Below are 15,471 nucleotides of genomic sequence, written 5' to 3' on the forward strand. Positions count from 1 at the left end.
AGATACCCAGCTGGGCGCTGGGAGTTTTCCTCTGCTGTCTGCTGTCTCCTACTTCCATCAGACTTTGGCCCTCTGAGGATGTCTCCCTTATCAGAATGAAACTTCCAATGGGTATAATAAGGACCAGGAGTGTAAGTTAGCAAAGCTGTTCTGCTGCCACTTAGTTGTTTGAACTTGGGGGGAAAAATCCTGTATTTGTCTCTCTCATTTAAAGTGGGTAAATAATAATGCCTATCATAAGTATGGAAAGACATAAAGATTAAAGAGACATTAAGAGTCTTGAAATGCAAACAGGGCATGAATGCCCCAGCACAGACCGTGAAGAATGGTTAGAAATGACAGCATAAAAAATGGGCCTGGGGTGGCGCCTGGGGCTCAAAGGAGTGGGGTGCTGACCCCATATGCCGGAGGTGGCGGGTTCAAACCTAGCCCTGGCCAAAAACTGCAAAAAAAAAAAAAAAGAGCCTGTCAGTAAGCCCGGAATGCAGGACTTTGTCCTTTCACACATGCGGCATTCTGAGTGTCCAGAACAGAGCCTGGCACAGAGCGTTGATGGGACAGGTGCTGCTGGAGAGCAGGTGCTAACTTACCCTGAGGGCCAGAAGCCTTCTGGAGGGCAGGGCTGGGGGGCTGTGCGAACAGCATCCCCCAGAGTAGGCTCTGCCTCCACGCGAGAACCTCAGGGAGTCTGTAGGTTCTCTGACCCGGATTATCCATAAATCAGTGGCTTCAACAGAACCATGTCCCTGCCAGGGTCCTCTCCAGTGACTTCTAACCACCTGGGATCTGCTCACATGCCTCCTCCATCACCCCACCTCCCATTCACCCTCCAGCCCCCCAGCACTGTGCTGGGGTGCTCACCATGCCCCCATGGCACCCCTCCTCTGGCCCCCTCAGGAAGATGGGGCCTCTTTTGCTCCAGCTGCTGTCCCCCCACACACATCTTGCCAACTTTTACTCAGCTTGACTACACTTAGCCAGTGACCCACCAAGAAGACACGTCTGCCCCAACCTTCAGCTTGTGCTTCATCAGCCATGAGTACAACTCTGTGAAGCCATGCTGCAGTCTGACTGTGTGCCCTGAGAAAGTCACCCTCCCTGAGCCCTCACCTCAACTGTAGATAGCCCAGCAAGGGCTGCAGTGCTCAGAGCCAGGCTTGCTGGTCAAAGGGCTCCCTAAGATGGCCAAGTGCCAAATAAAGCTTATGGCACTGTTACTGAGGCTGAAAGGGTCTAACCCAGAACACGAATCTAAAAGGAGAGCGGGTGCAGGGAGAGAAAGGAGAGCTGGAGGGTTGGTATCAAGTAGTCTTGGAACTGGTTGGTAAATACATACGATCCTTCGTTAAACACACCCATGTCCTCATGAAAAATGTGGCTCACTCTTGAAATCACAGAACTTTTTCCCCCAGTGGATTCAAAAATTGTCCCATGTGGTGCTGGGTAGGAGGCCCTGAAATTGTCATAGAAGGGGTCAGTCCCCAAAGAGCTGGAGCCTGACAAAGCCTTCCTCAGTTTACACAGATGGAGACATTCTTTCCAGGCCACAGTGCCCACAGCCAGGCTCCCCCTGCCTCCAACCTACCCCCTGATCTCAGAAGGTCTGGTCTTCTCTGACATTTTCTGGTCCACCTATCTGGAGACAGGATCCCTTTCCAAGTTGTCATGGTGCACACAGCCACTGGGTCTTTCTCAAATCATCACAGTGGCAGAGGAAACAGACTCGCACTTGGATTTAGGCTCACCATTTTTACTGAGATTTTGCACAAGACAACCCTTTTGTCTATAAAAAGGGGATGGATACCCACCTCATAGGGCTGCTGCAAGGTCAAGTGAGTTCATTCATGTATTGCTGAGTGTGAAGCTTTTGGAACAGTGCCTGGCAAACTGGTGACATATGCTTGCCATCAACACCCGCCTCCTTCCCCCTCACTTGTCTAAGTCCTTCTTGGTCCGTGGACCCCTTCTGTGCTGTTCCTCCCCAATCCCTCCCTCTTAAGAGGCTGCCTCAGCTGCCGCTCTTCACCCTCTCCCCTTTTCCCTCCCAGACCACCCTAATCCTCTTGACTCCTGCCTGTCCTGAGTCCTCCCTGACCTGTGTCCCCCATTGCTCAGGGGCCACAGACCAGCCCTTCGTCACACCCCCCACATAGCACACACCAAGCTGGCCTATCCACCTCATGTTTTATTGTAAAAAATGTTAAAATAAATTACATTTGCCATCATTGCCAGTATGTACATACAGTGTGTGCCATTCAAGGACAGCCAACAAGCTCATTAAAACAATTCACAGAAAAATACAAGGTCACTCGCCTTCCCAGCCCCCTGCCAGGGCAGCAGGATCCACAATGGTCAGAGCAGGCGTCCTCAAACTATGGCCCGCAGGCAACCAAGGACATTTATCCAGCCTGCTGGGTGTTTTTGATGCTGCTGCCTACCCTGCTTAGCAGCCGACTCGTCCCAGGGCCCGCAGTCCGACCCTCCAACAGTCTGAGGGACAGTGAACTGGCCCACTGTTTAAAAAGTTTGAGGACCCCTGGGTTAGAGGGTAGGTTGGTGTGGACACAATGCCCAACAGTCTTCACATGTTTGGAGAGGGGTGGCCCCATCTGCCCCTACAGTGGAGGGAAGACAGCACAGCATCAGAGAGGGCCTTCGAAGCTGTGGTCACCTGCCCCTGCCCAGCATCCAGTCACCTTGACAGATTCCCCCACCCTTGGCTCATTTGCTGACCAGTGTCCCTCCACAGCTCTGCATGGGGACTTGGCCTGTGATGTCATGGCCTTAGCAGAGATCACCAGGGAAAGCCCATAGTGTGGACACTGGATGTCACGATGCTTAGGATCCTGTGCTTTAACCACTGGCTCTGAAGGCAACAACTGATTCCAAGTATATAAAAACAGCAGTTCATTTTTAAAAAATAACAAAAACATTCAGGACAGCAGGGCCGGGCCCAGGGTGAGCATCATGGAGACCCCAAGGACTTCGGCAGCAGCAAGGCTGCCCACCCTCAGTAGAAACACAGTCTGTGGACAGCTCCACATTATCTTTTGGTCCCCAACGCAAACCCTTTCCACACGCACATGCACACACATGCACACGCATGCACACACAATGAACAGTAGCTGGAGAGAAGAGCTTGATTCACATATTTGGCTGCTGCCCATTTGTGAGCCAACAGCAATTTGGCCTCACCCCACCCGGCCCGTGGGAGGGTGGGGAGGAAAGGGACAGTGAGGTCCTTGTTCTGGAGACATGGAAGGAGGAGAGAGCAGAATGGGGAGTGTGGGTCCTAAGACCAGGGGCTGGGCCACGCACTTCTACAGGGAGCCAGAAGGGTGAAGGCAGAAGAACCAGAGCTGGGCCTGTAGCTCCCTATCCACCAGCACCATGAGGCCCAACTTCTGGTGGGCCACGCTCTGCCACTCCCCTTCCTCTTACTACTCAGGGACAGTGGGGCAGAAAGCCTTGCATCTGCCATCACTTGGTCTGAGACAGGGAATAGGGCTCTGAGATAGGCAGACCTCATGGGGGGCTGGGACCCTGGGCCCACAATGGGCTTGTTCCAGGTCCTTCAAATCAGGACAGTTTCAGCCCCTGCCCACGATCTCCTCCCTTCCTCCTTCCCCAAGCAGTCTCCACCCTATTGCACTTGGCAGGACAGCCTTGCAGGTAGGCTCCCAAGAGGGATGGGGGACAGGTCCTGCTACTGCTGAGGCACTGAAATGCCCAGCCCCCATATCACAGTTCTATGTCCCCAAATACTTTAGAGCTCCAAAAGGCAGAACTGGGTCTGGCATATCCCATCTCTCTCTCCAAAATGTCTGGTTCAGTGCTAGGCCCACGCAAGTTGCTCAGTAATACTGGTGAACCCAAATAGCTGAGGCGTTGGCCTCAGAGAACCGTGACATTCAACCAAATGATGGGGCAAAGATCCATGCAGGCACAGGCCTCCTTGGGGTCAGTCCCGCCTGCCTGTCCCACCAGCCTGCAGATCTTCAAATCATCACATGCACCAGCCAAGCTCAGGACAGATGCCCCCACGGCCAGGGCACCACTCTGCAGCACAGAGGCCCTGTCCTAGGCGGCCGCCATTGCCATCAGTAGCATCTAGCTGGAGGGGATGAAGGTAAGAGGCCCCTGGCCCCCCACTCCCAGTTCCAGGCCTGCCCCCCACCAGGGGCCAGGGGTCGCGGCCATGACAGGACACCCTGGGTGAGGGGGAAGAAACCGTCGAAGGTGGAGTGGGGAGCCGGCCCCGCCTCATGTGCCTTTGGGGCTGTTCGCCTTATTATACTCGTTCATCAGCTGCTCGTATGGCACAGAGAGCTCGGACTCAGTGCTGGTGAAGGTGGACTCGTCTGAGGAGGGGAACTCGCCCAAGTTCAAGGGCACTTCAGCTTCAGGCCTCTGCTCGGGCCTCTCCTCCTCTGCCAAGTTGTCCTCCAGCGAGGACTTGGAGGTCTCCTCATCTGAGAGGCCGGCCTCCTCATTCACGAAGGTGATGTTGGCATTCTGGGAGATGAGTGGGTGGTAGTCCTGGGCGTCCCAGGGCTCTCCCTCCTCGCTGATGCGGTCCAGCTGGTTAATAAACACCTCAGAGGTGGGGGAGCCCTCCTCAGGGGTCCGTGTCACAGCCTCCTCGCTGGGTGTCTTCGACACATGGCCTTTGCTCCTCAGTGTCTGTGACACCTCTTCCAAGCTGGGTACCCGGTTCTTAGAGTAGACCACCAGGGGCACCAAGGAAGGAGGGATGGCTGGCAGCCCGCTGTCCTGAGTCCCCCGCCCCGGGCCCGGGCCCCTCTCCCCACCCCTGCTGGTCGTCTTCATGGCCTTCTTCCCAATCTGCTTGATGAGATCATTGTAGGTCTCCTCCTTCTTGGACAGAAAGCTAAAGATGTTGACGTCTTTGGAGGCCCCACTCCCTGCCACCTGCAGGGCTGTCCTGGAGTGGGGGGAGCTCTCAAAGGACTCCTTCCGCCGCCGCCGCCGCTTCTTAATGGCCTTGTGGACTTCCACAAACATGCTCACCTTCCAGTTGACAAAGAGAGACAGCCAGGCCAACCCCAGATAGATCCAGAGCTCCACAAAGTAGCGGTACAGGGCGTGGTAGTTGGCGCTGGGGTTCACACCTGAGAGGACAGGGAGGGTCAGCAGGGACCTGGAAATGTGCAACAGCCACACTGTGCTATCTGAGCAGGTGTCCTGAGGGCACGGAGGGGCCTGGTCTACCATCTGCACTGCCCCATCTTCCCTGATGGCCTGGGCCCTTCACTCACAGCCCCATCCCAACCACCACCCTGTCTCTGAGCCTCAGATTCCTCAACTACAAAAAAATCAGGACAATGACTTGAGGGAAACAAAAGGGACTTTGGGGAACTGGAGATGTAGCCTACACACAAGTCAAGAAACAGTTCACATAAGTAGTTGCCTTGCAATTGTCCCTAGCTGTTGTGTGTGTATGTTTTACACAGTTCAGTTAAAAACGGAATGGGTGGAAGAGAGAGGAGGGGGCTGCTGCATCCTCATCACAGCTGGGGATGGACTCACTGGTTTAACAGGAAATGAGGCTGGTGGTTGGGTCGAGATGACCCAGGCAGCAGAACCCTGAACCAACTTTATTCTCCTTGATGATCTGGTCTGTCTCCCTGCCTTCCTGTTCTGTCTTCCTGAGATGCAGCTCCCCCCCGGCCTGGAGGGCTCTGTCCACTCATCTCCCTCGTATGGCAAGGGAGCCTTCCTGGCTTACCCCTCAGAGTTCTGATGGTTCTGCTACACCCTGGGATTATTTGAGATTTCTTTTAAGACCTGACGCATATAATCACCCTGATTTGTACCCTGCCCCACTCCTGAGTGAACACAGAACAACTGGAGTGGGGATTGGAGAAAAGGGGCTGTCTCCCGGGTCATGTTAGAGGTTCCCGGGGGTAGGGGCTCTGTCAGAGGGGTGCTGTCCCTCTTGCCCAAGGCCCAGATCACAAGCAATGAGGACATGTACTAATATGGTCAGGCCCTGTCCTCAGTACTCATGTGTGGGATTTCTACCATCCTATGTGGTAGGCACTAGGATTTTCACCAATTTTACAGATGAGAAAAGTAAGGCAAAGGTCTGGGGTCTTGTTGGAGCTGAGGAAGTACAGTTAGATGATCTGCTGTACTCTCCTGATACAAAGGCTTCTCCTTAGCCTGCTCTGGGCCCTGAGGGCTACACAATGGCAGGACTGTGCCTCCTCTCAGGACAGCAAGCCCAGATCTGTCGGGGGCAGTGGAGTGTGCCTCCTTCCTGTTCAAGCTCCCCCCTCTTAGATTCCACATACAACGGGACACAAGGCTGGTGACCCGCCCCTGCCCTCTTGGGGAGGAGGAGGGGGTAGAGAACAGAGGCTCCTCAACGGAGGTTGAGGTCAACAAGGCCAAACAGGGTGTCAAGAAGATTAAGAACCAAGACACTGTGCAGGCCACAGGCACAAGTATGTGAGTGGCTGGGGCCAGCTGGTCACAGGCCTTCAGACAAAGGGGCCAAAGAATCTTATTGCCTCCCTGGATTAGCAGGGGCGGAGGATGAGGGAGGGCCAGGGCTGAAGGGGAGGACAGCCGGGCAGAAGGCCTCCCTTGTCTTTAAGCTGCTTGTGCCAAGCACAAAGCTCCAGGCCTCTGAGCTCCCTCAGTCATCCTGAAGGATGAGAGGAGGCTGGGACCAGGGCGGGATAGGGTGTGGGGAAGGGGCACTTGCTGGCCCGGGGTGACACAGGGTGACAAGCACAAACCCTGCAAGCTGAAGCCCTACTCCTAGTCCTCTAGGAGCCCAAGCTCAGGAATTAGGACAGAAAAGAGGAAGGGATCAGAGATTGAACAGAGAGAAAAGGAAGAGGGGAAATGCCATATCCAAGAAAGGGAGCAAGAGAGAAAAGAGTCTTCTGCATTACTCTGTGCCTTGGTTTTCTCTTGCCAGCAGCAGCGGTGGGTTGAGAACCCCGCTGGGTGGGAGAGTGCCCAGAACATGGAATGCCTTCCAAGGGTCCCCAGTAAGGGTCTGCTGAATTGGAATTAGAGACAGAAGGGGGAAGGTGGAGGGAAGAACTCACCTGCCACAAAGTCACCAAAGCCGATGGTGGAGATGGTGATGAAAGAGTAGTACAGGCCTTCGATGTAGTCCCACTCCTCGGTCACCATGAACACGAAGGGCGGGATCACCAGGTGGACCAGGACGCCCCACAGGATAAAGATGGCTGTGCACGTGATCTGCGCCTTCCGCTGACAGGGCAGCAGGAGGTCAAGTCAGACAGTAGTGGAGACTCAGGAGACCTAGCATGGCACCCACAGGGCTGGGAGGCAGCTGGGCACCGGGACTGGGAGGCTTCCCACTGGGAAAGGAGGAGGGAAAGGTGCTCCCAGCCCTCCCCAGGAGGGGAGAGAGCTCTGAAACTGCCTTCTTGCCGTCTGTCCCGACACCCCTGTCTAATTCTTAGAGCCTTCCCATCCTCCCCTTACCCATCATGGTCCCCCTACCTCTGCCCAGTGCCCAGGGTTGGGGACATACCAGGCTCACGCCTCTCTTAGTAAGGAACTGGCCCAGCCTCTTGGCACGTCCCCCGAAGAACTTGCCCAAGGCACTGATCCACGTAAGGCAGAGCGGCACCCCAAAGAGACCATAGAAGACGCAAAAGAGGCGACCGGCGGGGGTCTTGGGAGCCACATTGCCGTAGCCTGAGGAAGGAGAGAGTGAGGCCAAGAACAAAGCTGCAGCAGGAGGGGTGGCCCCTGATGGGCTGCTGCACCCACCACACACACAGAAAACCACCTCCCACCCCAGCTTAAGGCCAGTCCTCAGAGATCAATTGATACTGACCTAGTATCAGAACTTAAGTAATGATATTTCCCTTGATCACACCTTCCTCATGATTCTTTGTTTTTTGTTGTTGTTTTTTTTTTTTTTTGCAGTTTTTGGCCAGGGCTGGGTTTGAACCCACCACCTCCGGCATATGGGGCCGGCGCCCTACTCCTTTGAGCTACAGGCGCCACCATCATGATGATTTACAAAACAATTATTACAGTGTGGGCTGTCTTCTCAATTAACCTGGGAGCTCCCTGAAGGCAGGGGCTGCACCTCCACCATCCAGGTCTTCTACCAGTGCACATGGTACTGCTGTGCCAATGAGAAGGGGCCCCGCCCTGTGCCGATGCCCAGGGCTACTGTGGTAGCAGGTCTCAATTCCCTCTCTTCTGATGCAACTTCTTTATCAAGGGGGTATCCCGTCCAATCCTCCTCCATTTGACAGGGGGCTTTGACCATGGACGTGGTTGAGGGAGGCAGAAGTGACATGGGACAGGAGAGGTCCAAGAATCTGCTGCTTCTCCTGATTCCCCTGATACACTTGCTTTAGGGGTTTCCTTCCTGCCATACTGGGAGGTGCCTGAGACACAGGTGGAGGCCTTGTGCTTTTATCCCCAGCTGTGCTCTCAACCAGCAGCCAGCATCACTGACAGATCTGTGACAGGAGGGATCACCCCACCCAGTTGTCGTTTAACTATCACAACACTGGAGAGCTCAGGCAAGACCCAGCCAGCGGAGCCCAGGCAACCCACAGAATGGCGGAAGATAGCAAGTTGTGTTCTGAGCCACTAACTTCTGGGCTGGCTGGCTATGTGGCCACAGAGAGCCAGCATAGACACCTAGCTTGCTGAGTTAAGCATGGTCTGTGGGATTTGTGCAGTGAGCAGCCTGGACTGCCTAGGTCCCCTGTGAGGCTCTTCATATCAGTCCATGTCCTTGTTATGGACTCATGGAATTGTCTCCCAGGCATGGCTAGTCACCAAAGACTGACTGAATCCCCAGGAAGGTGTCAAAAGGACAGACTGAGGGGAAAGGTGGGGATGCGTAAATTCACACCTAGCAGTGCAATGCACACTATCCGGGTGACAGGCACACTTACAACTTTGACTCACACTGTACAAAAGCAACTCAAGTAACCAGAATGTCTGTACCCCCATCGTATTCTGAACTGGCTTGATTTTGCCCGGACGAGGCTGAATAATCAGAGCTGGATTCCTATCAAGTTCCAATGCACATGGAAGTGGGTATCTTCAAGGATGCAGAAGACTTACCAATGGTGGTGATGACGGTGGCTGCAAAAATCATTGCATTGGGCCAGTTCCAGTTGTTGAAGGTCTGGTTCCCTGTGATGGCCACGCCTTGTCCTGCAGCATCAGATACCACCTAAAGAGAGGAGAGAAAGACAGACAATAAAGGTCAGAGGTGAGGGCACGCAGATGCTTTCTGAGTGGCAGCACTGCATCAAACTCCTTATAAGCATTCTCATTTAATTATCACAATAACCAGGTGGCAGTTAGTGTCTCCATTTTTTAAAGGATCAGAGATGTTTTTGTCCAAGGTCACACAGCAGGTAAGGCCATGAACCCAGGAAATCTGGCTCCAAAGTTCATTCTTTCAGGGAGCCAGTGCTTCTCAATCTCACCAGCATACACCAGCACCAACTGGAGAGCTTGCTATGCACAGGCTGCTGGGGCTGACACCCCAGAGATTCTGAATCAGCATATCTGGGAAGGGGCATTTCTAATAAGCTCCCAGGTGATTGCTGATGCTTCTGGTCCAGGGAACTTTGAGAACTGCCGCACTAAATTATTCTGTCTCTCCAAAAAAGATGTGAAGCAGACAAAAAGGAGGTCCCCTACACCCCACTCAGCCCTCCACAAAGTGTTCTGCCTGTTCCTGTGAGGGATCTCCGTATACCCACTGGCCTGCTGAGGTCAGCTCAGTGCCTCCAGATCCATCCTCTGAGGGCGTGCAATTGGCAGGTTCCCTTGTGCCCGTGCTGAGGACTGTAACCTACCCTTTCCCCCAACAGGCTCTCGCTTCCCTCTCTTCCCTGTATCCCTTTTTCTCTCTGCCCTGGGCTCAGCAATTATCTGGGAAAAGATAGATCGGAATATATGACAGGGTGACTCAAAATTGTGCTACTAACCTACACAGAGATCCCAACAACTGGACTGTCGGTGAGAGGCCACCTGGGGACATTCACCAGGAAGCCCTGAGGAGAGGAGCTCCAGTAGTGCTGATAATGGCCAAACTGTTTCTATTTGGCGAGTCTCTGCCTCATCCTTCAACTCTGCCCACCACTTACCCCAACCTTCCAATGGGGTGTCATCGGCTGACACAGCCTGGACCCCAGAAGCCTCATTAGGTGGAGCGCTAAATCTGGAGTTTGAGTCCTGTCCCCAGGGAGGGCTCTAGGATGGGCCATCAGACTAGGCACTCAGGTTCCTTACAAAGATCAAGGCAAGGACGCAGGGAGCCGAGGCAGAGGCGTGAGGGCTACAACAGGAAGGAAATCCAAAGAACTTATTTCTAACCCATCCAAGGCAGGGCTGGAGCTTGATGGGGAAAAGGGGGAAGGGCAGGTTGTTCTGAGGAATGTGCAGTTCGCAGAGGCAGCGGCAGGCTCATGTAAATGGATCTGTGTACTCAGGGAAGAATTTTCCATGATGCCATGCTCGTCTGACAAAGCATCAGACCACACTGCTCACTGCTCGGCCTCCCCTGCATTTCCGGGGCCCCTCGGAGGCTTTGAAGGCTGCACAGAGCAGCCATGTGAAGGAGTGGGACAGTAACATCAGACTCTGCCCTCAGACAGAGAGAGCTCTGGCCAGTCAGGTCACTCAGACATGCAATAAACCACAGGACACTTAAACACTAACAAGCCAACAGGAGCGTTTACACAAATACTAAGGACCACCCAGTGGCTTTTTAGAAATATCAAGTCTATAAGGTCTGACAGTTAAGTTTGCAAATTCATCCTAGAAAAAGTGCCACACACACCTCATTGCTGAGTATCACTTATGGTCACCTTTGAGGTACTCCCCTTGGGAAGCTGTGCACTGACACCAGCTCCTAGTCCACCCTTCAAAGCAATTTTGGAACTCTTTTTCTAGAATGGCCATTAGAGTTGTCTTCTTCTAAGTCCTGACAATTCAGTTTGTGAACTCACTGTAGACGAGGTGCTACCTCATTGTTGACTATCACTACAGTCACCAGATGGCCAAGGGGAGCACTTTGAAGGGGACTACAGTGATATTTAGCAATGAGGGAGGTAGCTCTTGCTCTAGGATGAGTTCACGAGCTAAACTGCCTGACCTCATATGTTTGGAGCAAGAGAATGAGGAGGTGCTGTGACCTGGTGTGTTAACGTTAAACAGATGGTGGAGAGAACAGCACCTCTCAGCTCCCCTTGAGCTCCGACCTCTTATCTCAGATATTGGTCTTCAACTGGATGACCTCCAACAGATGAAAAGGGCACACGAGGACACCTTGAAATGGGAATGGACTGACCACAGATGACACAGTGGCACCATGGTCAGGTCATCCCCATGGAATCATGGGGAACAGGAAAATGTCAGAAGACAAGCTGTCCCTATTTTCACAAAAAGGAAAAGGGTGGACTCTAGAAACTTGGAAAACAAACCTGAACTCCTACAAACTTCTAAATGGGGAGAAGAGAATGCCTGGAACATTTAGAAGCACAAGCAGTAGGCACTAGAGGCTAGCACAGGTTCACCAAGACCTAGTCACGCTCAGCTGAGTGCATCTCCTTTTCCAAAGAGGCTGCACAGCCTTGAAGTTTTGTGGAATGCAGTAAATCTAGATATCAGCCAGGCAGCTAACAGATGGATTTAAAGATACTCATGTGGACAAGACAGAGATGTAGGGGGAAGAGAGGATTAATTAGGTCCATTCAAAGGCAGACAAACAACTCCAGGAAGTATTGATCACTATCAACCTAGACTAAGGTCTGCATTATCACGCCTGGCCTCTTCGATATTTTAATCAACAGCACACTGAAGACAGAGACAGCTTACCAATCCAATATGCAGAGGACGCAAAATTGGGGATGAGCATGAGACAGAAAGGTCGCTAAGACGTGGCAGTGATAGTACTGAGACTCTAAACCATCTGGACTAGAAACAGGGCCAAAATTAGTAAGTCATGAGTATCCTTTTAAATTTTCAAGTCTTCCACTCTGGATTGGAAAGACTACTGATGGGAGAAGAACGTCCTCGGTTTTTAGGTGACCATGAGCCAGCAAACACTTGGGTGGTGGCCAAAAGTAAATGCAATCCTGGGCCATGTTGTCAACTCCAGGCCCATTCAACTCCAGGGAAGGGAGGTAACAAGCCCGTTGTGCCCTGCAGGCATAGGGAGCACACTGGTCCCTTCCGGGTGTCAGAATTCACACAGTATGCTAACCAACCCGCCAAGGTCCAAGTGGGGATGGGGTGGCTTTTATGCATAATGAGCTATCTTACAATGGGCTACCCTTTGCAGCAATCAATAATCAATTTCTGTTAATGGAAAGTACTTAGGCCAGGGTACAACCACCTACCAGGGTGTTGGGGTGGCAGTGCTTTCTGGGTATGTTTGGAAATGCTGCCTGAGGGGGCATTGTATATGCCAGGCACTGTTCTAGGGGATAACATAGTGAATACACACAACCTCTATCCTCCCCACACGTTTATTCTAGTGTGTGAGGGGCTTATGCTGCTGGCATAAAGTGGACAGGGGCCAGAGGTGCCAAATGCCCAGTAATCCACAGGACAACCCCACCCAAACACAAACTCTGCTCCTCCAGAGACACACTAGCTTGCCAAAGGTAACCTGTGATTTGAAAATCATTTAGTGGGCGCTAAGGAGACATCAAACAAAAGAGGGTATTAAAGGCCAGGTACGGTGGCTTACACCAGTAATCCCAGCACTCTGGGAGGCGAAGGCAGGTCGATCACCTGAGCTCAGGAGTTTGAGTCCAGACTGAGCAAGAGTAAGACCCTGTCTAATAAATAGCCAGGCATTGTGGCAGGTCCCTATAGTCCCAGCTACTTAGGAGACTGAGGCAAGAGGATCACTTGAGCCGAAGAGTTTGAGGTTGCTATCAGATAAGACCCTAGGGCACTCTACTGAGGGCAATAAAGTGAGACTCTGTCTCAAAAACAAAACAAAACAAAAACCGAAAAAAAAAAAGAAAGGAAAAAAAGAGGGCATTAAGGTTGGGAGTGTGGTACGATGGAGAGCTGGGCTTCCTGCCCTGTCCTGCTGGTCATGTGCATGTCCAAGCAGCTCACTTGCCCCGTGATGTGACCTCTTTTATCTCTCCATGGTCATCTAGTTAAAGGCAGGTACATCCCAGGGGCCCCAGCTCCTTGGGGCCAGGAGTACCACCAATCCTTGAAAAGACCCAGTGGGAGCAATTACCCCCACTGGGCAGAGAGAGGTTACCTGGCAGAACTGGGCTACTAGTTTCAAGTCTCCAACTTTAAGTCTCCCCCTGCTCTGCCCACCCCTGGGCTCCCCAGCAGCAAGCTGGGGGGAGAGTCGTATTAGTAGCATCAGTGCTGTAGCACTCAGACCCCCCTTGCTGGGGCCTTTCTACATATATTACCTAAACAGCTCTTCCTAAGATTCTGTCGGTATTAGCAAGGGAGCTCAGGGAGTCAAGGTCCAGATGTGAACTTGGGGTGCCAGCTCCGAGTCGCCGAGGCTCTGGTGTGGATGCCTCACTGATCTTGGCTGGCATCACACAGGATGAGGATGCAGCCTTAACTGGTCTCCCAGAACAGAAGAGCTGACTGAGGGCTGAGGCCGCCGGTGGGTCATGGGGAGGGTCATGGGAGAGCTAGGCAAACACCCTTTTAGACGAGGCGTCCCGTCTTCGGGGTTAGGGAAACAGCTTACTCGGGAGGAGGTGGCCCCTGTTCACTTGCAGGATTCTTTAACTTGGCTCTCAAATTCACACAAGACAATATTTTCATTCTCTATATAAGCCTGGAGAATGAGGGGAGAAAAAGAGCCTGCACACAGCCCAGGCTCAGATCTTGTTTGAGGGCAGAATAGAATTCCCTGCCTCCCTCACCCTCATCATAAAGCAACTGTGATTTATTGAGGGCTTACTATGTGCCAAGTGCTATGGTAAGCATTTTATGTCCCTTAAGCTCATTTAACAAGGACAGAATCCTGCTGGGTAGACACTATCATTTTTTCCATTTTACAAATAAGAATTTGAGGCTTAGAGAGGTTAATCAGGTAGCCTGAGGTTGCAGTGCTAAAATCAATTAAGCCAGAACTAGAACCCAGGCCCATCTGGGTCCAAACTGCTATTATCCTATCCCCTGTTCCCATAAAGGCCACAGGAAGGAGGCCTGTGCATACTTCCACCAGCTGAAAAAACAGTGCCCTAAAACCAGTCCAGCCACTCAGACCAGCCATCCAGCTCTAGAGCCCAGAGCTTTGGACATCCAGCTGCCCCTACCCACCTTCCCAGGCACTCCCTGCCCACGTAGGCTAGGTTCCCAGACACCCTCTCCTCCTCCAGGGATCTAAGGCTTCCTGCAGCAGTCTCTGGGTGTCCCCTTCCTGGAGAGACACGTGAGTACACCCAGGGATTTGAGACATGTAGCCCACCTATGGACATGGTAGACAGGGCTGAGGTGGGGCCTTTCCCTATATAGTGTTGGGAGAGTGGAAGTGAAGTCAAGATGTCAGCCTGTCTGGGATCACAGCTCTCTGGCACCACAGCCACTCTTGGTCTTGGCCCTGCATCTAGTTCCCGTAGCTGCTACCACTTTGGGATCATAGGACTCTATCCTGCTATGATGCAGAAGACAGCCTCAGCAATCCTCCTTGAGTCCAGCCTCCACTGGACTCATATTAGGGGTTTTGTGAGCTGAACTTCCTTTACTATCGCTTTCTGCATCAATCCATAGTTCACTTCATCAAAGCTCACTTGGTCCCTCTGGCCTGGAGGTGCAATAGAGCTAATTCCCCCACCCACGTGGTGCCCTTATGATGCCTCTCACTTAGCTCTCCCAGCCACCTTGTGTGTGGGGGGTGGGGGCAGAACTTATTCATCCTTATTTTACAGATAAGTTGATATTCAAATAATACTTGATATGCAAGCACTTATGAGGACAGGCACTGATCCAAGCACTTTAAATCACTTAGCTCGCTGAATCTTTATACCCTATCAAGCAGAGACTATTGTTATCCCCATTCTACAGATGAGGAAACAGAGGGACTTGCCCAAGGTCACAGCTGGTGAGTGGTGAGCTGGGATGTGCACCTAGGCAATGTGGCTCCTAACCACTGTACCATCTATGAATGGGGAGGTGGAAATGCAGGTGGGCTTCTAGGTACAAATGAAATGACACCCCAGGGATGCACCAGAATGCAGAAACTCCCCAGAACGTAATCTCCACGAGGGCAGAAACTTGTGTGTTTCCTTTTCCATTGCTGTATTCTCAGTGCCTAGAACACTGCCTGGCACATAGTAACTGCTCAACAAATATTTGTTAAATGAGTGAATAAATAAATTTGAGTAAATCAAAGTATGTTCTGTAGCCTCAAATAACTTATCCTCTAAATGCCTCTCCATCCCCGACGTCTTCCAGCACTGTTCTGTAATTGGG

General features: G+C 52.3%; 1 protein-coding gene across 2 annotated transcripts in view; it reads right to left on the minus strand.

Annotated features, from left to right (window-relative positions):
• Positions 1–2,165: 2,165 nt before the first annotated feature.
• Positions 2,166–15,471, minus strand: part of KCNK5 (potassium two pore domain channel subfamily K member 5) — a 39,699-nt gene continuing 26,393 nt past the window's right edge. For both annotated transcript variants that reach the window (XM_023512839.1, XM_012804897.2), the window contains exons 2-5: positions 9,106–9,217; positions 7,541–7,707; positions 7,086–7,254; positions 2,166–5,132 (exon numbers count right to left, since the gene is read on the minus strand). In XM_023512839.1, coding sequence (XP_023368607.1) covers positions 4,264–5,132; positions 7,086–7,254; positions 7,541–7,707; positions 9,106–9,217 — 1,317 coding nt within the window. In that variant the 3' untranslated portion in view covers positions 2,166–4,263. The remainder of the gene's footprint in view (positions 5,133–7,085; positions 7,255–7,540; positions 7,708–9,105; positions 9,218–15,471) is intronic.

This window comes from Otolemur garnettii, unplaced genomic scaffold (assembly GCF_000181295.1).
Source record: "Otolemur garnettii isolate 467f Iridium unplaced genomic scaffold, OtoGar3 scaffold00031, whole genome shotgun sequence".
Taxonomy (NCBI): domain Eukaryota; kingdom Metazoa; phylum Chordata; class Mammalia; order Primates; family Galagidae; genus Otolemur; species Otolemur garnettii.